This window comes from Hirundo rustica, chromosome 18, assembly GCF_015227805.2.
Source record: "Hirundo rustica isolate bHirRus1 chromosome 18, bHirRus1.pri.v3, whole genome shotgun sequence".
In the NCBI taxonomy this organism is placed as follows: domain Eukaryota; kingdom Metazoa; phylum Chordata; class Aves; order Passeriformes; family Hirundinidae; genus Hirundo; species Hirundo rustica.
In genome coordinates, this window is record NC_053467.1 from 4,973,567 (window position 1) to 4,995,414 (window position 21,848).

A 21,848-nucleotide genomic window follows, 5' to 3' on the forward strand; every position below is an offset into this window, starting at 1 on the left:
CTGATCCACATGGGATTGTTTAAAACAAAGTGAGGGTGATTCCATGCCAACACCTTTGCAGCATCAACTGGCTGCAGGGCAAACACTGCCTGGCTTAAACCAACACTGCTGCAAGTGCCAAGTCAATGGGTGGTGAACACTCCCAGGAAACCAACAACACTTCTCCTGCTGTTGTTGTTCATTTTTATTTATTTTATTTTATTAGACAACTGCTTTCCATTATAAATAAATAAGGCATGAAGGTTCTCCATACTGTTACAGAGCTGGTAGCCACAGTCGTGCGTGTGGTTCCTGATGTCTCGGGGGCTGTGGGGCACCTGGAAATGCAGAGTGTGGAAGAGCAGAGCAGTTGGTGGTTTTGAGGAAGAGCTCTCTGGAGCAGGGGTGGTTTGTGCATCACACTCCTGCTAACTTACCTCTGTGGTACTCAGCTTAACAAAACAGGGTGATTTTGGTTTTGTTTTTGGGTTTTTTTCTGCATTAATTCCGCATGGAGTGAAAGAAAGGTTGCTCCTCTTAGCATCAAAGCCCTGGACATGGGGGATAATTCCACAGTCTTCTCCTTATGAAACCATGTTCACATTTCTTTATCTCAATGTTGCAAAGTTTCCAGCTGTTGACCCAAGATTTTGGGATGTAAGCCGGTGAAAAGAGAATCCAGATGTAGTTGATGGTTGCTCCATGTGGGTACAGAGTAAGTTGCTTATGCTGAATTGCTGAGTTTTGTGGCTCAATGCTCAGGGTGTTGCCTAAGCTGTTATGAGATGCTGCTTCTCTGCCTAAAATGTGTCTGACTGTACAAGGTCATCATCTAGTTCATGGAAACTGGAAACTGGTGATTCCTGAGACTGCAGTGGTGTTTTGGCTGCATGTTTGCATGTCTGTGGAAGCCAAAGTGAGGAGATTTCAGTGCTGGAAAGGGAACTGGAACATGAGAGGCAACAGTATCTCAGCCAAGAAGGATTATTTTCAGCAGGAAGATGAAATCTGTCCTTGTGGCTGGGGAGGTGATTGGAGCAGGAGTGAGGGGTGATGCGTGATCCATGCTACTGCCAGGGCCAGACTCCTGACCTGGGAGATGCTGCATCCCCTGGCTTGTGTGCGAGTCTCTGGGAGTCAGTTTTGTGAGCCCATGCAAGCTGTTTTTAAGCCATTTGCTATGATGGGACAATGACCTCTTGAAGAGCACAGCACAGAGAGCTGGTACCCAGACCATGAGATAATAGTGTGTAATAGCACTTCTTGTCTTGCTATGGGAAAGCCCTGGGCACCAAGTTCCTACCAGGCACAGTGCTTTACCTGGGTTGGAATACCAGGGCAGACTTAAAGTGAGTAAATCCCATATGTCTGCAAGGTCTGGAGAGCGTGGACTGAAACACTGAGCAATGCTGATGGAGATGGAACAATCAGTTTTATGTTTCTCTTCAAGTTTTTCCAGTTGCAATGAGCTTGCATTGTAAAGAGCTGAAAAACCTGACTGATTACAGAATGGCTTAAATAGCAAGACCATACCACCCTTTGGGGAAGGCAGAGATAGAAGTTTCTTGAGTTCAAGCGTAGATTCTCAGCCATAAAACCTGACTGGAGCGCTGGGCTGCTGTGCTGGGGCAGCCCCTAAAGTCCTGATGGCTTATTGTTTTACTTTGAGATGCTGTACTCCAGCTGTGGCAGGATGCTGGAGTACATCCAGGCTTTTGCTTGCAGATAATCGGGCTGTAGGACAAGCTGAAAAAGGGTGGAGGGGGAGATTGCTTTATTTTCTTTCATAGTGGGGTTTACATTGCTGTTGTGTTGTCTGGCAGCGGCAGTAACTCATGCAGAGATCCATCATGTGGTTTCTGAAATCCTCTAACTACAATGTACAATTGTCCCAACGGGTTCTCCAGAGCCTAAGCTTAAAAAAGTGAGTTGGGTCCCTGTGACATTCTCTTGCTTGCAGACCTCTCGAACCTTCAAAGCAGAGGGGCCACGTGGCATTTCCTGGGGCTCCAAAGAAGACGTGGCCACTGCAATTGCACGTGGGAGCTGCAGAGAGCCAGGCCTCATTTGCTGCTCTTGTTTTTCACCTTTGTGGCATTGATGTCCGCTTTTGTTTTCTGGATGCGGGAGAAGATCTCCTTAAAAAGAGCCTTGTACTCCGGCTGGCTCTGTTCCAGCCGCTTGTCCACGGCCTCCACGTGTTTGCTGATGGTCTTCTCCATGGTTTTCCGCTCTTCCAGCTCATGCCCCTCTCCTCGGAAGTCCCTGAAGGAGCTGTCACGGGAGATGGGCCGGGAGGTCTGGACCCCCGTGTGGCGCACGCTGTCCTTGTGCTGCCGGCACTTGCTGAGGAGCTCCTCGTACTTCTCCAGCAGGGCGTGGTACTGCTCGTCCACCTCGCGCAGGATGGACATGCCCCGCTTGCGCACGTTGTTGGCGTGCAGGGTGTAATTGCCCTCGTGCCGGCTCACGGCGTCCTTGGTCACGATAGCATTCAGGGCCGTGTCGCTGCAGCTTTTCCGCACCGGGTGGTTTGGGGAAGGGGTCATGGATGTCCCGTGGCTTTTCCCTCCCTCCTCCTCGGACAGGTCGATGTAATCCGCTTCTGGGGCATTGTTCAGCGGCTCGAGGAGGGCTTCAGACAGGTTGTCCTCTCTGCTGAGCAGGTACTTCTTGACCTGTTTCATCTGCTGCAGCTCCAGGAGCTCTGCCTCCAGCTCTTTGATGCGCAGTTTGCAGTTCTCCATCTCACACACTCGCTGCTCCAGGTCCGAGTACTCCTGAATAACCGAGGTGTACTCGCGCTCCACCCTCTCCTTCCGCTGCTTCTCCTGGTTCACCTGGGATCTCAGCGAGTTCACCATGGCTTGGAGACGCTCGTTCTCCCTTTCCAGCGGCTTCTGGTTGAATTCTGTGGAAGAGCTGTGGATCTGGAATGCGTCCTCATACCTGAAAGAGGAGAAAGATGCTTGAGAGAGTCTGACCAAGCAATGCTCCTATGACGGATTTGTGTTTTATTGTTATGTAAGTAGTTCCACTGATGTCCAAAAAGGACATGAGCTCATGGAGTGAGATGTGCCTTCTCCGTGTGCCAGGAGACCAAAAGGTGTAGCTCTTCTGGACAGAGAGACAAATCTCTGTCCCACAGGACTTGCAGTTTTATTGGGCAGCAGTAATTAAAGAAAAGAGGGAAATGAGATCCTAAAAGGTAAAAGACACATCTGGTTAACAGACAAGCCACCAGCATTGCAGCAAAACAAGCATGAGTGTTCAAGTGCTGCCAGTCTGAGCTGAAAGTAGGTGCCTTTGGGTTTTTCCTGGGAGAGTCCATCAGCTGCTCTCTGCACCATTGAGTTCACTATCTACCCACTGCATATGGCAACAACCCCAGACCCACCCAGCCAAAACCCTGAAGCACATGTGCTGCTGCCTGTGTAGCCCTGTATTTGGGAGGTGCTCTGGAGGGAGTGAGGGAAGATTTATGCAGCAAGGCAGACAGATTTTCGATAGAGGTGCCCCTTCTTCATTGCCTGGAAAGTGATAACAAGCACTTCACCCTTCCATTCAGGAATTTGGGTTTTCCTCCTCAGTTGCATCTGGTTTGTTTAGAGCAGATTGGAAAAGTGCAACCTCCATGGCTTCCCCTGGGAGGCATGGATGTGGTGGGGGTATTGAACAGATTTCAAGGCACTGAAGGGCAGCCTGACCTTCAGAGCCAATTGTGGAGCTGCAGGGGAACCCAAGGTCCTGTGGTATAGGGTGAGAGTGGGTTTGGGGGACTGGGGGAAAAAGAACCACAGAGGCATGAAATGGATTTTGCTGGGGGTCATATTATGGCCTGATTAACATCCCCATTGCTGCTGCAGTGAAAAATGTTTTTGGTTCGTATCCTCTGGCAGAGGATACTTTCAGTAACAAAGTTTATCGATTGCTTATCTATTTAAAGAACCCTCTTTTGTGGACAAAGCTGAGCAAGAAATGCTCTCATGAGGTCAGTGAATTAACGCAGTGGCTGGGTTTTGAGGAGAATTAAGGCTGCAGTAGTGCTGTAGGTGTTTGTACAGCACTTGGCAGCTCGTGGTGTATCTGGGTGTGTGACTGGTGCTCCTGGGACGTGCTGGAGTCACACAGCACAAAATGCACCAACTCAACTGGTTTCAGTGAGCCCAAGGTGCTGGTGCTGTGCTGGAAGGCAGCTGGAAAGGGAAAATGGGCTGTGCTGCTTTGGGAAGGGAGGTATCACTGGGATCGTGAAGGCTCTGCTTCACCAACACCACCTTAGGCAGGTGGGTTGGTGAGAGGAACATCTCCCCTTCAGCTTCAGCCGTGGGTTTCAGGCTCTGATGCCCAACCTCTGTGTCTGAGGGGTTTCTGTGCACCCCCAGAGGGGCTCAGGGGATGCCAAGGCTCCATACCTGGGGCTGGAGCACAGCTCCTTAAGGCAGGGGAAGGTGTGGATGGTTCGGCGCCGCTCCCTCTTCTCCCTCCGGATGCGGAGCTGCTCCAAGCTCCGCATTTCCTCCACCTGCTTCTGCAGCTCCTCCACCTGGTTCTGCAGCCCCTCGATTGTTTCTGTCAAGCTGCAGAGAGAGGAGGGAGCACAGGTGAGTAGTCAGGCACTACAGGTTCCTAAAAGGTGTTGTTTTCCTATAGAGAAATCCAGTCTAGAGAATGTGCTTCCAGTTTCTAGTGTGTGCCCTGGGATCATGACAGCACTTGTTTTTTGTTGGTCTCTCTCTGTGTGGTCACTCTTGAATGGGGTTGGCTATAAAAAAGGGCCAGGAGCATTGATTTGAATCCTTCTGTCCTCAAATCAGTTCGCTGAAAGAGTCGCCTCTGGGACATAAGCACTATCCTGGAATATGTCTGCACTTAAAACAAGCATCTATTCCTTTTGTTTATCTTGTAGAGAAACACAGAGACTGGGCAGAAATTTTGTTTTGTTCTGTCTGCAGATAGTTTGTAAAAACACTCTGCTCAGAAATTCCTTCTCCACACAGTTGTTTGCAAACGATGTTGCATTACAAGGACATGGCTTTGGCAGTTGTTTGTAGGGATGACCTTGATCATGGGCTTGTTTTAGGAAATAAATATTATTGATAAACTGGTGTTTCAGCATGGGCTAGCCAGGGTTCATGAGCTGCTGGATCTGTGCCTGGTGTTTCTTCCGGGCTGTGTGCTGGGGATCTCCCTGATAGGATTATGTACCTTTTCTCCAAGGAAACACATCTGAGGAGAGGCTGCTGTCCCTCTCTCCAGGTAGCTTCAGACACTCCTTTATCCAGCCCTCATCCCAGGGGTGTCTGTGCTGTGGCTGACCCCTGCTAGCCAGCATTACTGCAACACACTTGTGTTCTAAATAGCTGCAAAACTGGGCTGATACAAAAGAGAACGGCTCAAATAGCAACAACAGGGTGTACTTTGGGGCAGAGGAAAGGTGAGCTGAAGACTCTTGGATCTTGAAGATCCAGGGGAGGCCGTACCACTGGATCTTCTGTTGGGAAGTCTTGCTTTCCAGCACAAGCTTCTGGTTAGCCAGCTCCAGGTCCCGCGCTGTCAGATCCAGCTGCTCGTAGACTTTCGCATGCTGTTCATTCATCTGCCGCAGCATCTCCAGTTGCTTGGTCAGGTACTGCAAGGAAAACTGAAGCATGAGCACTCCACATCCAAAAATTAGTTTCTTTCACAAGCAGAAATTCCTACAGGCTTTGCTTCCTCTGACAATGTGTTCTGTGGCTCTACCTGGTTGAAGCCTCTTCCACAGATGAAATATTCATCCCCCCGACCACTGTACATATTTTTGTGTCTAAAATACGATTGAACTTCCCCTGCCCTCTGTGAAGGGCACTAACCTCTATCTCTCTCTATTCAGCAGCTTTTTTATTCCCAGTACCAAAGAAAGTTGATATCCCTGGGACCAAAATTTGACTGAAATCGGCCACTTGGTTACTGGATCATCTGACAGATCGATTGCAGAAGCTGTGTTTCCCTGGGAATTCAGGCTAAAACTCTGAGTCCGTGAAATATGAGGAGACCTGTGGTTGCTGTGGATTTGCACACCCTTTTCTGTAAGTCTGTCATTGCAAAATCATATCCTCAGAAGACTAGGAGAGGACATCTACTCAGATGCTCACTCTCAGCTGGAGCCAGATTCCAGATCCTATGGTGGACGTGCTCCTGATGGGCTGCTGAGGGGCAGGAGATGGCTAAGTACATCCACTGATTCCCTCAAACATCAGCTGTCTGATCCCTACAGAATCATCTGCTGTTCTTGTGAACTGGCAGCCCTCCTCTGCCCTGTGTCCTTTCAAATCAAGGAGTGTCCAATCTTTTTTAACTCACAGATCCCTAGAAGGTTTCCAGTGGATGAAAACCCTCCCAGGCACAGCAGGATTAAGCCTCTAAGATCAGTTCTGTGAGCTCTTAGAAATACTGCCCTGACCGCACAGGATGCTTGAAATGGGGGTTTAGATTTCAGCTCTTGGAGAAAGAGCTATTTTATGCCTCTAACAAAGGGGGCTGTGTTTTAGGGGTGCTGAGGGGCCAGCTGGGAACAAACACAATTCTGAATCTCTGGAATCAAGGGAAAGCTGCAGCAGAGCAGAGAGAAATGAAGGCTGACAGATTTGCAGGGGAAGGCCAAACGTGACCCAGATGCAGGCTGGTGCTAAAATCTGGTGCCAAAATCTGGTGTGCACATCTGGGCAGGGAGTGAGGATCTGAGAAAAGGGCAAATGCCAGTTAATGGGGGAATGAGACCCTCCCCAGGGCTGAGCTTTAATTCATCAACAGACTTTAAAACTCAGACTTTAATCTGTCCTGCTTCAGGCACTCACAGAAGATACTTCACCTTCTGTGCCCCACAGCACATCCCTGCCTTTCTGCTGGCACCTCAGCTGCTGGCACTGGTGGAAGTGTCCCTTTCCCACCTTTTCCCTTAGGTGATAGCGGTGGCCAAGCAGCCCCTGTCCCCACCCCTGTCCCGACTGCATCTCTACCTCAATCTCCTGCACTTGCTCCTCGTTGGTGGCATACATCTGCTGCAGGGAGTCCTCCAGCTCTTTGTTTCGTTCCAGCAGTGTCTTCCCTAGCTCTGCAGCCAAGTGCAAGTCTGAAAAGCAGAGGGACCAAGTTGCTGCAGTTCCCACAGCTCCATGGCTTGGTGTGGTGGGATCCCCCCACCTGCCCGCCCCCACCCCCCCCAAAATGACCCCACACCAAGCACAGCAGCACATTTTTCATGGTGCTGGTTTCAGTGGCACGTTTTGAACCTGGATGCATGCTCACAGAACATACAGGATTGAGCCTCTTGTCTTGCTGGGCTGCATGAGCAAAGGGAGGCCGAGCTCAGGACTCTGCAGCCCCTCAATGCAATGATGATTTGGTGCTTTGCTGGCTGCAAAACCCTCCTGCACTCCCTGCACACTGTAACCAGGATCAGCCCAGGATCTGGGCTGTGGCAGGTGCTCAGCACATCCATCCCTTATTGCTGAGAAGGGCTCAGCACCCGTTCAGAAGGGTTGGTAAAGCCCTGCAGGGCCTCAGGGATGCTCTCTAAATTGCATTATTATCTCTAACGAAGGGAGTGCCTTGCCTTCCCTGTCAGCCTCCATCCATCACCCACTAATAGACTGACAGGAGTAATAAAACCCCACGTGGCCTGAGGGTGCTGGAGGCACCTCCCAGATGTGCCACCCTGGCAGCAATGCAGTGGTTGAATCCAAGGCTCTTTCCTTGGGGCAGCTCCAGGGGAAGGACAAACCACTTTGGGTTCACTCTCTGCCACCTCTAAATGCCCTTAGGAAGCTACTAACAATACTTGGACTTCAGGAGAAATGCAGGGAAAGGTAGAAGTTGACAGTGTGGTCAGTTTAAAATGCTGGTTTTGCTACTAGGAAAAGAAAAAGCCTCCAGGCCCTGTGAATCCTATGTTGGCTAAAGCTTAAGCACATAAATGGTGCTCTTTGTGAGGCTGGGACAACACAGCTGGCTCTGACAACAGCCCTTCACTTTCACAGGAGTTGGTTGTCTTCTTAAAACCTGACTATGAGCAGGTGGGTTTCATTTTTCTTGGTGCTTCTAGAGGTAACAGCTCTCGGGATGGCAGAATGAACATTTGGCCTTAATCCTTCCAAAAGGTAAGGAAACAGGTCGTGGTGTGTATTATTACTTTTTCTTTCTCCGGTGTGGTTATCATGTAACTGTAGGTACTTAAGGAGTGACAGTCTTGGAGGGTATGAGGGGACCTGGGTCTCCTGCCCTGGCATTTTCTTAGCTTGTTGTAATGCTCCCCTCTAGTCTGCATCTAATGATTTGTTTTGCAAAGGCTTTGCCAGGGCTCAGAGTAGGATAATTTTCTCCAGTGGTTCATTTGGCCGTGCAGTTGATTGGAAAAGAGGGATAGTTGGTCACTAAGACAAGAAGGGGAACCAGGATTTCTGGGATGTATTCTGAGCCTGGGGAAGCCCTGACCTCTCACACATCACAAAATGAGGCTCATGCTGACCTTGGACACGAGTGCTTGCCAGGGGGTGAGCTACAGTGCTGTCAGTGCCTGGGATGATTTCCTGATGGATAATGCTGTGCTGTGGGATGTGCTGATATGTTACTAGTTTGTGTGTTGCCTGTGTTTCTCTCTGCTGGCTCCCCAGATGTGGTGCTGCCAACAGCTGCTCAGTATGTCCTCGAATCTCCCCTTTCCATGGGAATGTGCTCTCCAGCTGTGCCCTGCATTGCAGGGTGTTATTATTAAAAGGGCTGTGACCTTTTTAATTATAATCCTCTTCTTTGCACAGTGACCCAGTCTGAGAGCTGCAGTTGCGGCTCCCCCTGCAATCAAGTTACTGCCACGTTTCCCCATGGACAGACCCTCCTCCACCTATTTGGTTTTTTCAAGCACCAAATTTCCCTAGTTTATAAAGTGCCCTTGGGAGACCTGAGTGTTTGCTGCACCAGCTGGGGCTGGGGGAACAGCCAGATGCCAGCAGAGATGAAGGATAATTTCTGTCTTTAAGCTGCTTGGGGCTGTGTTTAATGTCAGCACCACCTTGTCAGAGCCAGTGTTGCTGCTGGAGAGTGGCACCTTGGAAATCACATCCCTGACAGCAAGCAGGGCCCCGATGTGGAGGTGTGTAGTGAGAGGGCTCCGTGCTGTGCTCCAGGTAATGAGTCAAGTGTGTCCCTGTCCCTGTGGATTACACCAGTGCTCTCCCACCATATGGCATCCAATTTAATCAGCTGGGGTTGAGTTAAGTGGATTAGGCAGTGCAAGATCCTGCATTGTAATTTAAAGGGCTCTGTCAGCAATAATTTAATGGGGGAAATGGTCAGTGTTTGGGGATGAGTGAGAAAGAGGAAAGAATGGGGCTTGGCTCTGAGGAGAAAATTGAGTCTTCGTTTCCATTTTGAGCATAAGGGCCTGGGAGATTCCAGGCTTGAAGGACATGGGGGAATTGGTTCTTTTAGTGTCTTTTAATTGCCTCAGCCATTGTCACACACACTCTCTCACTCTCTGGCTGCCAGCCAAAACATCCGTGGTAATCTTGTCTCACCCACCCCCTTTTGCCTGAGTCCTCTTCCCCACCTGTTGGTCCCCCCAGCTTGTGGGATTGGGGGGAGGGAGGGGATGCTGTGGAAGTGCTGTAATGTCATCTTTAGACCACATCCCTCTTGATCTTTGTACCAACTGTGGCTCTGCATGGGCTGAGGGAGCACACAGCTCCTCTCCACAGAGACTTTGGAAACCCGAGGCTGAATGTGAAATCTCACCAAGTTGTTTGGGGGAGAAAAAGAACTGTTCAGGAATTCAGGAATCCTTTCTACATAGTACTATGATTTTCCCACAGTTTTTTGTATTCCTCTTTGCTTCTCCACTGTCAGATCAGCCAGCCGGTGCAGAAGGACTTGCCCTAATTTAGCAGATACACTGATGGCTCCCTTCCCCCTCCCCTCTGGATGCAGGAGGAGAAATAAAGTGCTGCGTGTCCACTCGATGTGCCCATCCCTCCACATCCTGCCTGTGCTGAAGGCCTCACTCCGAAATGGCCAATGTTCAGCTTCAAAAAAGGGGTCTTGATGCTGCCAAGTCCTATCAGGAGAGAACTGTGGATGCAGACTGTTCCAGGCAGCACCAGCCTGGTGCCCTCCGGCTCCCTGTACTGCAAGCACTGACGTGACCCTTCTAATTAACACCAGCCAAGGAAACACACTGTGTCCCCAAACAAAGGGCTGTGCCTGTGGAGCAGGGAAGGGAGGGATGGAGGCTGCATTTCTCTGAAAGCTTCCATGGGAAATGCCTCTGAACACGGAGGGTGGAGATGAGAAGAGAGACCTTATGGTGGGAAGGGAACAGGAGCTAAATCCAAGCAGTGCTTGATACAGGGGAGCAGGGCTGGGCAGAACATCAAGGAGGCACTGTCCTGGAGTTGCAGAGATCAGCAGCAGGAGCCCAGCAATAATTCTGCTACCTCTGTGCCACTGAGGAAACTTGAAAAAAACCCATCCTGATCCAAAAGCTGTAGCAGGTTGCCTTTGATCGAAAGAGGCTGAGGGATAAACTGCAGGGTATTCCCTCATGGCAGCATCCTGTGGCAGTGCTGGCGCAGGCAGATGTTCCCTGTGTGGGGCTACAGCAGATCTGGTGCTTCCCAAACCTTGCAACGAGGCTCAAAGTGAATTTGGAGTTATTTCTGTCTTCCCAGTGCTGGCCTGCATTTGTTTGAGCAGAGCACTCTGCCACAGCCCTCTGGAGGGGTTTTTTCCCTCCAGCATCTCCTGGTTGTGATTTTGGGAGAGCATAAGCCTGGTGTTGGGCAGGTTTTGGCTGCTCTTGGCACGACAATGACCCGGTAGCTGTTCAGATGCCCCTCATAAATGCAGCTTTCTGCAGGAAGCCACCATCTGGTGCAGCTGCTTTGGACTTTCCGCTGTCATCTCTCTTGCAGTGAGGGTTTCTTATGTTTAGGCTGTGAGAGAACACACTGGGAATGCTGCACTTGGCTCCTCACCTTTAATAAACCATCCCTGTCCATATCCTGCAAAGCCAGCAGCTTGCAGGGGACACAGGAGCCCTTTGCTGTGTGGCACAGATGAGTAAGGGTTTATGGATTTGCAGGTCCTTTTCAGCTGAGCATGTATAAAGGAATTACTTGTGGCTCCTTCCTAAATGTGGGGCTGTAGAAAGGGCTGCTCCTGTCCTGTGCTGCACATGGTGAATGCATCTGATGAAGAGCAGGGTGGTGGGGAGGAGGGTGAGGTGGTCTCTGGAGGAAGCTCAGGGTGCTTGTGAGCTGATGGATGGGGTACATTGAGAGTTAAGAACTGATGTTTAATGGCATTTGCTGTCTGCTCCATTACACATGGGTACTTAAAGTCAAGGGTGGGTGCAATTATTCCTTTCAAAGCCTAAATGAATGATGCTAAGCTGGTTTACCCTGGCACGGGGTATACTTGCTACTCATTTCTCTTCCTTCATCGTTGCAAGGGATTGTGCTGTCTGGGTATCCTACAAGAAAGATCAGCTTTTGTCTATCACTTACTGCTGCTCCGTGGCAGGTGATGGAAACAATCTCTGTACTTGGCCTGTATAAGGCATTGCAATGGAACTTGCTGGGGTGCAGGGAAGCAAATGCCATCTGGCAGCATCTCAAAAACAACCTGGAAAAGCCTTTCCAACATGCCCATTCCACAGAAGATAGTGTTTCCCAAGGCCAGCCAGAGCTTCCAGAGAGTCACCAGCGTTGCTGCTCAGATGTGGATTCCCCAACGCTTTTTACATTGGCGTAACTCAGACATTGCTGCTCAGTTCAGTTTTGCACTTGGTGTTCTGTGTGTTTTTTAGGAGGATCTGATATTTTGGTGTGGTGGGGTGTTCCACAAAGGCAGGGCTTTCTTTGTAAATCAGCCCCAATGAAGCAGGTTGGGAAAAGCCTTTATCAGGGCTGGGTGAGAACAAACAGGGTGCCTAAGCCCCAGGCAGCACAGCCACCTCCTCCTCTTCCTTCTCCTCCTTTCAAACTGTGGCTCTTGCTGGGCTGAGCTGGTATTGGTGACACTGGCATTTTTGTTACCCTAATGAGATTTGGTGGATTTCCTGCTTGGGTTTTTTTTTTTTCCTCCTTTTCTTTCTCTTGTGTAATCTGTTTCATGCTCCTGTGCTGCCTTTGGCTGTGCAAATGTCCCTGGTGGGGAGTGCTCAGGTAGTGGCAGGGGGTCAAGGCAAGCCCAGTGCACTGAGAACAGCTCCTTCCATGCTATCTTGAGCCCCCTGAGCAAAAGTGGTACCACCAAGGAGTGGAAATCCCTGACAAGGGACTCAGGGACACACTGTCTGTACTGTGCTGTGCTGCACAGAAGCCCTTCAGCTCTCTCAGCCCCTGCTGCTCCCTTCCTTGCCTTCTATATTTTTCAGTTCTACTCGATATTTCCTCTGTCAGCTCTCCTTTATTCTTCTCAGATGCTCACCAGACTTTTTAGATTTAATTTATAGCTTTTCTTTTTTCCCTCTTATCATCCTGCACCCAAAATTCTCCCCTGTATATTAATGCTTGAGACCCAAGATGGTCACCTCTGCTTATGAGTGATGTCTCTAGAAACACACACAGAGCAGTCCCATCGCTGTGCCCACAGCAATTGCTGTGCCTTTTGCCAAGCTGAGCGCATGAGAACACAGAGGATGTTATTAGACCATGGCTGAGGCCCCATCTGCATCTTTTCCTGCTGTTCTCTTATCTAAATAGCCTCGGTGCCTGTGTTTGCCTTATAGGCTAAAATGTTTTGAAAGAGCTTGGTGACTGGTGGCTCCGAGGCTCTGATAGTGCACCTGGATCAGAATGTCCTAAATAAATACATACAAGTGGGGCTGTCGAAGAGAGGGAGCAACGAAAGAGGAGGGAGAAAGGCAGCCAGAGCTTTCCTGTGTGCGCTCCTCCCCCAGGCACCAAATCTCCAACTAATTAATTATGTTGGGTTGCAGGAAACCATGAATAAAGGCTTCTAGTCTTTTAAAGCTAAAGACACAGACATGTGGATGGCTGCCACGTGGCAGAACTCCTCTCCCCTGTGTGTTTTGGGGGCAGGAGGTTGTAAGTGACCCAGGATGGACAAGGAGGATGAGCACCAGGGTGCTCAGCACAGTGCTGTGCACGTGCAGAGCCCTGAGCAAAGGTGCCCTGCGAAGGACAGGTCACTGTGCTCACATGGCAGGGGATAGTGCCCACAGCGCTGGGCTGCCACAACTGTGTCAGTTCTCCTGCCCTGCTCCTGCTCACACAATATATTCCCCTACTCTGAGCTATTCCCAGCCAACTTGGATGTCCTTGCTCCCCTCTTGCTGGGGGGAGGCAGGTGGAACCACTGATACTGAGTGATTTGGACATTCGGGGAGCAACCATTCCAGCACAACTGTCACTTTGCAGCTGTAGCAGCCCCCAAGACCCCTGCCAGCACTGCCACAGCTGGTTACTTCTGTCTGCTACCTCTTATGTCTAGAGGCATATAGGTACAGAGACCTTTCTTCCACGTATTACAGCTAAATGCAGAAACAGCCTGACCCTCTGCAGCAACACCAAGAACCTGCCCACCTCTTCTCTAGCAGCCCTTTTTCTTGACTTTGAAGGAAAGTGGATCATCTTGCAGGGTGCTGCCCAAGTACTGTTCCCTTCCCATCTGCTGCTTGGGAGTTTAGGAAGCCCTGTTCCTCCAGGTGCTCAGCTCACAGCCCAGCTGCCTTGTGCCCGGCTATTGGCACAGGCAGGAGATACTGCCCATGTGGGAAGAGATCCTGACCTCAGCTGAGTGATCACTGCTGTTTGTGCAGCTGCACAGGAGGAGCACAGGGCTGTAACCTTCCAGTCTGAGTTTGCAGGGAAACGGAGTGATGAAATACTGATGTACTCTCAAAATGATGTTATGTCCACCGCTAGTCCTGAATAGGATGCAGAGCAGTATTTCTTTTGGGGGCCCAACACCAAAACCAGTGTCCCTGACAGTTCTGCTGCAAAGACTGATGCTTGTGGGGTATGCTGTGCTGCTCCTTGCTCTGCCTCCTCCTGCAGACACCAGTGCTTGGCCACCACCTCCCAGTTCAGGTGCCTTCCCAGGACTCAACACTTCCTTGTAGACCAAGAAAACTTGGAGGGTGGCATGATCACATCCTTGCTCCAACTGCTGGTGCTGCAGCTGCATATTTAGAAGAGGCCAGCATGGACCTGGATATTACACACTTGAAGGTCTGAATTCTTCAGGGAGAAGGTAGATTAACTGAGTGGGGCCAGGGCAGCTGCACAACACATGGGATAGACTACAGTGACTTTCCAGAAAGCTTCAGAGGAGCGGTCTAGCTAAACGATTGGAACTGTTGCTTTTTGGAGAGATGGTTTATAACTGTTTGTTAAATACATATGGAAAAAACCCAAAAAACAAACTGTAACATAAAATCCCTTTGAAATTCCCAGCTGTGCAAAATGCAGCACTGTGTAGCATCTGGCCTCCTTCCTTTGGGGTATTTTGTATTGGAGATATTTTTCTAAATTCTTGGCCCACATGCCTGTTTTTGGGCAGATTAAGTAGAAGCTTTGGAAACCCTGAAGGTGTGTTTGGTGTGAGCACACAGATCTGTTGGAGTGAGATGAGGTAGGAATTCCGCACTGTGCTGCTCTGGGAAAGCCTTTTGGGAGAGGAGACAGAGTGTGGGAGTGAGTGAGCAGTGTGTTATCCCGAGTGCTGGCACTGCTTTCAGCAGGATGGGACCCTGGTGCTGTCACTGCTCTAAGTGGTTCCTGCCTGTCACACTGAGTCAGTGCATCCACCCTGTCACCAGCCAGCACTGGCTGGTACAGGAGCAAAGAAAGAGGATTGGAAAATGTTGGGGTGGGAGAACATACTCCACATGCAGGGAGTTAGTGACCAGTGCCTTGGCTGCCAGTCCCTCAGGCTCAGAGCCACTGGGGGAAAACGTCCTTCAGGATTCAGACCATAAATCCTTTGTGCGTGGCCTTGCCAAGGAGAATTGCCACTGTTAGCTGATTGTTTCAGGATGGGAGATATGGAAAAGTCTGATTTTTATTTCCCTCTCCTTTTTTTTTTTTTGTTTTGTTTTGTTTTGTTTTGTTTTGTTTTGTTTTGTTTTGTTTTGTTTTGTTTCCCTTTTCCCTTTCCATTAGTTCCTCAAATTCAGCTCCTTCCCACAGCTGAAGCTATGTGCCTGGGCTCAGCAGATGTGGAGGAGCTTCTGGTCTGTCACTGAAAGTTGTTGTGTGGGGCTTTCTTGTGCCCTTTTTTCTTGCTGCCTTCATGTAACAAGGGAATTTTCTCTCTAGGAAAATACATCTATATATATTCCTTCCCCCCCTCCCCACCCCCCCTGTACTTGGAGCCTGTCATTAGTTCCTTAGACTAACCTGTCTTCTTTCCTTGTCTTCTGTGACTTTTCTAGTCCCTCTTGTCATTCCTAAGCAGCTCAGCAATTAGTCACTGAAAACTTTCCACTTCCATAAGCTACCTGCTGTACTGCACTGCTAAATAAATAAGTGGCTCAGCTACAGCAGGCAAAGCTCCGTCCTTCTGGCTTGCCTCTGGGGAGGGAGGGAGGGAGGGAGGGGAGGTAACTGCTGTGCTCCTGGAGGACAGGCAAGGTGTGTGCCTTGTCCCTGGACTGCAAGGAAAACTGCCTCATGAGGGGCAGAATATGGAATTTCACCAGCTCCCCTGTGCAGTGAATGCTTTGGGAAAGCTGATAATAAACTGCAGGGCTCTGGACCACCTGGGTGGTGCAGGTATGGGTGCTAGTGGGTGCCAGCATGGGTCCTCTGGGCTCACCCCGATGCCAGGATCTGGTCACTGGAGCACTGGTGACCTTGTGACTTTACCCAGATGACTTAGGGGTGGTGCAAGCTCAGCACCTTGTGTCATTTTCCTTCTTAGTACTCAAGAAATCAGATGCTTGGCAAGAGGAGGAGGAATTTAAAAAGATCTTTAAGTCTGGAAATCTGGAGACCTTTAGAGGTTACAGCTGTAATGTCCTAAGCCTGCATTGCAGATAGTTTGGCCCAAATGTTTCTGTGGCTGCCTAGGAGGACAATGGTCTCTCAGTGGCAATAATGGGATGTTCTGGTTCTTGCACTCCCTCTGATGCTGCTGCCTATCTCAGAGTAGTGAGAGGCTGTTTATTGACATGGGAGGAATCATCCCACACTTAGAGAATCCGAGAATATGCTGAGTTGGAAGGGACCCATCAGGATCATCAGGTCCAACTCCTGGTCCCATGCAGGATACCCAAGAATCCCCCATGTGCCTTTGGCTATTGTTAGGTCCAGGGATCAGAAGGCTGGCTTTGAGAGGCTTCCTCTTGGGTTGGACTCTGCTCTGAGACCTGAATGCTGGCAGAGGAATAGGGATGCTGGTAAGATCAGGAAATGCAGTGGGATGACTGCAAGGAGGATTCATTTTGTGATATTGCTGCGGGGGAGATGAAGGCTGGAAGTGGCTGGCGGAACTGCTGGGTCTGTTTGGATCCAGATGCAGTTGAGTTGGCACGCAGCCCTCCCAAACACAAACGCTCCTGATGAACAGGAAAGGTGCCCCCACTTATCCGCAGCTCAGACTCTCTAATTTTAGCTCATTCATTCTCTTGGGGCCTGGCTGCACGTAGGCCCTCTGCGCAGGGTGTGATGCAACTGTAGCCACATCATCAGTTCTCAACGGCTGGAAAAATGCTCACCAGTATTTTATCCCGGTTTTAACACTTAGTGGCACAGACTCCCTGGCCCATGGAAGGTGGCTGGACCAAAGCAGCACTGATATCTCTTCATGCTTACAAAGCAATAAGCTAAGTCATGGTATGAGGGAATTGCAGCTCCATTTTTTCAATTTTCCTCAAATCAGAAAGCCTTCCCAGAGGGAACATCATTGCAAAGGAAACCTCACAGGACACCAAGACACCACTGCTGTTACCAGGTCATTGCTGAGGGTCCTGGCTGGGATTTGAGTCTCTGCTTCTATGTGCTAAGGCATCTTGGTACAATGCCTTGAGCCACAGAGTGTTACAGTGTGCAGGAAACAGGTAAAGGCATCTGAAAGGCATTGGCTTAATCTGAACAAGGCTGGAAGAGCCTCAAGGCTGGGGACCAGATCTTGCTGCTTCCAAAGCATGTGGTGGATGAACCCAGTTGCTGTGGACATTTCAGGGGAAAGCGTGATCGGGATTTATTATTTTGAAAAAAAAAATGGTTACTTTGGTAAAGTGAAGCTCATGGAGGAGGACAAAGAAAGTAACAGGTGCTTGGTGTGGAGCTGGAGGCATGATTTCCACTCTGGTGCTAAAATGGTTAATTAACATAATCATCACAGAGCTCCCAGTTAAGCCATCTGTTGCTTAGCAAACAGTTTTGGATGTAAATGTAATAAATATTTGATGATGCTGTGAAATGACGATAAAGGCCCACCAACCAACTGGTTCACAGAAGAACCTTCTCTCCTCTCCTAGCTTGGATTGTTTCCTGTTTCTCCCACCCCTTGCTTCTAAGGAACGGTCTTTAAGCCTCTGTTTTTGTCCTCTGCCCTCCCGGTGCTGCTGCCAGGCGTGGGTTTCTGTGCGACCCTGGGCTCTTGGCATGCCAATCCTCTTAGTAACGCCTCTAATCGTGCCACGCTGGATGTCTTGTGCTGCACATCCACCCCCCATCCCCAAAGCAACAGCTCCATGACTGTGCCACCACCAAAGACCTCTGGGTGTCATGCAAAGGCACAGTGTATGTGGACAAAGTCTAGCACTGTCCTTTGTGATGCTTTGTGCATCATGCAAATTAATTACGGTTGTAATTACCCCGTAGGACCTTTCCATTTGGTTGATTCCAGTTAAAGCCTTCCCGCATTTCTCCTTGAGTCTGTGCAAGCCTATGCAGTCCCTGTTCATACACAGGAGGCTGCAAACCCACAGCTGGGCTTTGTTTTGGGTTTGTGTTTTCCTCCAGTTCTGTACGTGCTCAAAAGTGGAGCCTGTGCCCAGCATCAATCCATCATCTGGCGACAGTCGTTCTGTTTTTAGGCTGCTGGGACAGAGCTGGGAACCTGGCCTGCAGTGGGAAGGTGCTTTTATTGTTGTGAGCCAGTTGTACAGTGCCAGTGCTGACTCATGAACCTGACACCAGGGACAGCGTTAAGTTAAAAATCAATCGGTCCCACGTTGTTCAACACTCCCTATATTCATCCCTAGTTCTGCTGTTCCTCAGCCTGCATCCTGCTCCTGGACCAGTGCCCAGGCCTCTTGTGAGCCATGGGAAGACGTCACCCAGAAATGTGAATTTCTGAGCATTCAAAGGCTGCAGTGTTTATCCAGCTGATAGCTTCATCTCTGTGCTCTTGGCTTTGTTTGAGTGTTGTGTTTCAAAGAACAGGGCCCAGTATCCCACTGCTTCCTGTTAATTGAGAAATTGGGGTTAAAGCCCAGCTGGGACAACCCCTGGGGGGCTGGTTATCATTCCTTGCTAGGCCCCTGTCCTGCAGCTGAAGTTGTATAAACTTCAGATCGTGACATAATGGACTGGAGTGATGGTGGGCTGAGGCAGTGCAGCTGGACTGCACATCCCTGCTGACAGTCAGCTGGGAAAACAAATATAAAACTACCTACAGCGCAACGTGCCAGAGGGGAACTGTGTTTAGGTAGGAATGATTTTTTGCTATGCATTGGCAAATGAGTTCTGTTCATTCCTGAGCCGCTGGCCTGAAATGGGACTTCTTCCCGTTATTTACTTACTGTGTATTGACTCAAAATATTAAGATAAGCAAAAAAAAAAAACAAAAAAAAAAAAAGAAAAAAAAAAAAGAAAAAAAAAAAAAGACCCAAATACTCACAGGCACTAACTGTCCAGCCTTAGGATAAACATTCCATTGAACTAGGTACAGTTACTTCAAAGCAAACTGCAGAAGTGAACATTTATCTTCTAACAAAGCTTCTTTTGCTGTTTGAAACTTGGCCTTGACTTTTTTTTTCTTCTCCTCCCATATTTCTCCTGGTCTTATGGCTGACTGGAAAAATCTCCAGAAGTAATTAGGTGACTAAGAAGCTGAAGATCCCCTTGGATTTGGGCTTGGACAGCAAAAGCTTTTGAGAAAGACTTTCAGCATCCTTAGCAATAAATTATTTTCCGTGTATTAATTTCCAACTAATGTGCCTGGTAACTCTACTTTGGACTACTCTGAAATAAAAGCAGTGTCATAACTACCCCTGTTTGATTCTGCCTGTAGCAAGTTTTTTTGGGGAGCCAGCCTCCTTGAAGATGTAACACAACAAATCATTTACTGCCCGGGTGCCTAGCACATCTCTGGGCTCCCTGCCTCTATCCATCGGCTTTAAACTTTCCTCGGGCAGGACAGTGGTTTGGAGCAGCGGAGCCGAGATTTGCCGCTGCAGGATGAGGCGCTGGCTTTGCCAAGCAAATAGCAGTCCAGAGAGAAAGTAACCCACCCTCCCGTCCCCGGGGTTTGCCCGTTTTCTTGCCCGCACATCCCCTGGCTCACCATCCCTGGCAGCTTGCGGCGTGCCTCCATCCTTACCCTGCTCTAGGTCCTGCTGATCGTACCAGGGCTCCTCTTCCTCGCTCTGAAACTCCTCCATCCTGTCGGCGCTCAGCATTTAGCACCAGCGGCCCGGGGAGACGCGCAGCATCCGCCGAAGGGGGGCCCGGCGCCTCCGAACCGCGGAGCGGGATGGATGCGGGGATGCGGGCAGGGATGCGGGCTGGGATGCGGCCTCGGTGCCCCGGCCGCGCCGAGAAGGAGGAGGTGGCACGACGTGGCAGCCGGTGCCTGGCCTCTGTCCCGGCTCTGCGTGCCCGGAGGGGCGGCTTCCTCCTGCCTCCAAGGCCGGAGCGGGGCTCTGGAGGGGGGATGCAGCGGGGACGTGGCGACCGGGGCCGTGGGGCACGGCTTGCACAGGGCTGGGGGATGCACAAAGGAAGGAAGAGGGCCCGGCGCAGCCAGGCAGATCCTCGCTCCGCAGCTCGGTGGGGACCTCTAGCATGGAAATGCTGCAAGGAAAACCGGCGAGAGAGAAGGGGGAGGCGAGGCGAGACCGTCCTCCTTCGCCTCCTTCTTCTCCGCCTCCTCCTCTCCGCCCAGCCCTGCCGCGGACAGCGGGGCGGGCGCGGGGCTGCGGGGCGTGGGGTACCGGAGCGGGGTTCACCCGGGCGGCGAGGAAGGGGAGCTGGCCCGCGGTCCCCCTGCTCTGTCCCTCGCGCCTAGAGGTCTGCCAGGAGCAGGGCTTGCGGTTGGAATGCCGTGCCCTGGCCTTGGCGTGGGCTTCACGGTGATTCTGGGTAATTATCAGGACCTTTCAGTGGGGGCTTCAGTGCCTTCTCTGCCTTGCTGGGTTTGTGTGGGTTGTTCTTCAAGAATATCATCCGTTCTACCTTATCTGGGGCTGCAAAAGGGGTCACATCATACAAACGTCCCCACAACCTTTCCTCAGTGTGGTGTCTTCCTCCAACCCTATGTTGTTTTGCACTCTGATGGGAAATCAGTGCCTATGATGTGGATTCCTCTTTCATTTTTATCTTTATGAAAGATGGAGTGAGCTTAAAATTCAGGGAAATTAGGATTTATAGAGTTCCGAGGAGGAAATGTGTTTGTTACATATAAGTAAATTCAGAAAAAATCTTGGGATTTTGGTGCTTGTTTTCCACCTTAATGGGATAAGGGTTAGAGGTGGTCATTTTTCTCCTAGCTGGAGTTTGGCCCAAAAGAATTTTTTTTGTACTTGTCAGCCTTGGAATCTATCAGAGATTCTAGGATCCAAATCAACTTCTGTGACAGTAATAGTGGGTTTAGATAATGGTTTTTTGTTGGTGGTGGTGGGGGGTTTTGTTGGTTTTTTTGTTTTGTTTTGTTTTGCTTTGTTTTTTCCTTCTGTGTGATGCAACTCCACGGATTTATACTTGATTGCATTACCTTGCAGTGGTGCCTACAGAGAAGGCAAAATAAAAAATATAAAAGTGTCTGTGCAAGAGCAGCAGACTGTGCATCCAAAATAGATGGGATTTGTGTCAGAAAACTCTATCCAATCCAGCAGTGAAGGCAGCTGGGAGCCCCTGGATGATTAAAGCAAGGACTACTACTCAGCTCTTGTGTACAGCAGCAGAGGAGGGGGATAAAGATGAGGATAAGGGAGGAATTACAGACTATTCCTCTCCCCTTTTCTCCTCATAGACCTCTCCATCACATATACACATTCTGAAAATTCAGTGGCTGGAAATTCATCTGCCTTTGTACAGTCACAGACCAGAATCAAGGAGGCTCTTTAACTTGGCATTTATAACTCAGCAGACATAATCAAGCACTTCTGGTGTATCTGGGAGAAAGTCATCTCTAGGTCTTAGATATTTTTCTGAGCAATTTTAATACAGAAATGTGAAAATCTTAACTTTCTCACACCTATTGAAGAGTCATGTGGACAATGCCTTTAATGACATGCTTCAGCTTTTGGTCAGCCCTGAAGTGGCCAGGTAGTTGGACTAGAGCTCTTCTATTATTTGTGAAAAGTAATTGCATTTGAAAAGTATTCTGTTCCTAACAATAAATTCTTATAATTTATCTGTATATTGTAGCCATATTGAGTACTTGGATACAGAGCTCTAGGCTGTTTGGCAGCAAAAGGCTGCCATGATTTTGTGAAAATATTGAAAATTTTGTGGAAATATGAAAAATCACATGATTTTGTGAAAATATTTTTTCCTGTAGGTTTTACTAGAATGTCTCAGGTCTGATATGTCGCTCAAACAAATCAAACATCACTCCTGTACAGGTTATATGCCAACAAATGAGAATTCCCGCAGACTGCCCCAGCTGGAGAGTCAGAACACTGCTTTCTTTTGCAG

At 49.5% G+C, this 21,848-nt stretch overlaps 1 protein-coding gene across 2 annotated transcripts; it reads right to left on the reverse strand.

Annotated features, from left to right (window-relative positions):
- Positions 1-174: 174 nt before the first annotated feature.
- Positions 175-20,048, reverse strand: CDR2L (cerebellar degeneration related protein 2 like). Of its 2 annotated transcripts, none has more exons than XM_040081947.2 (5): positions 19,531-20,048; positions 6,978-7,090; positions 5,463-5,611; positions 4,395-4,559; positions 175-2,928 (listed from the first exon to the last, which is right to left on the reverse strand). In XM_040081947.2, exons 1-5 carry the CDS (start codon positions 19,607-19,609, stop codon positions 2,043-2,045), a joined length of 1,392 nt encoding a protein of 463 aa, XP_039937881.1. In that variant the 5' UTR covers positions 19,610-20,048; the 3' UTR covers positions 175-2,042. The 2 variants fall into 2 exon arrangements, with proteins under 2 accessions (XP_039937881.1, XP_039937882.1); XM_040081948.2 differs by lacking the exon at positions 19,531-20,048 and adding an exon at positions 7,276-7,416.
- Positions 20,049-21,848: the final 1,800 nt, after the last annotated feature.

Bases quoted from the DNA above. Each gene is read 5' to 3' on its own strand.
- CDR2L (XM_040081947.2), bottom strand. From the start codon at position 19,609: ATGCTGAGCGCCGACAGGATGGAGGAGTTTCAGAGCGAGGAAGAGGAG. The intron at 5,612-6,977 runs GTAGAGATGCAG...TTTTCCTTGCAG, and splicing joins AGCAAGTGCAGGAGATTGAG to TACCTGACCAAGCAACTGGA. The intron at 2,929-4,394 runs GTATGGAGCCTT...CTCCTCTTTCAG, and splicing joins GAGCTGTGCTCCAGCCCCAG to GTATGAGGACGCATTCCAGA.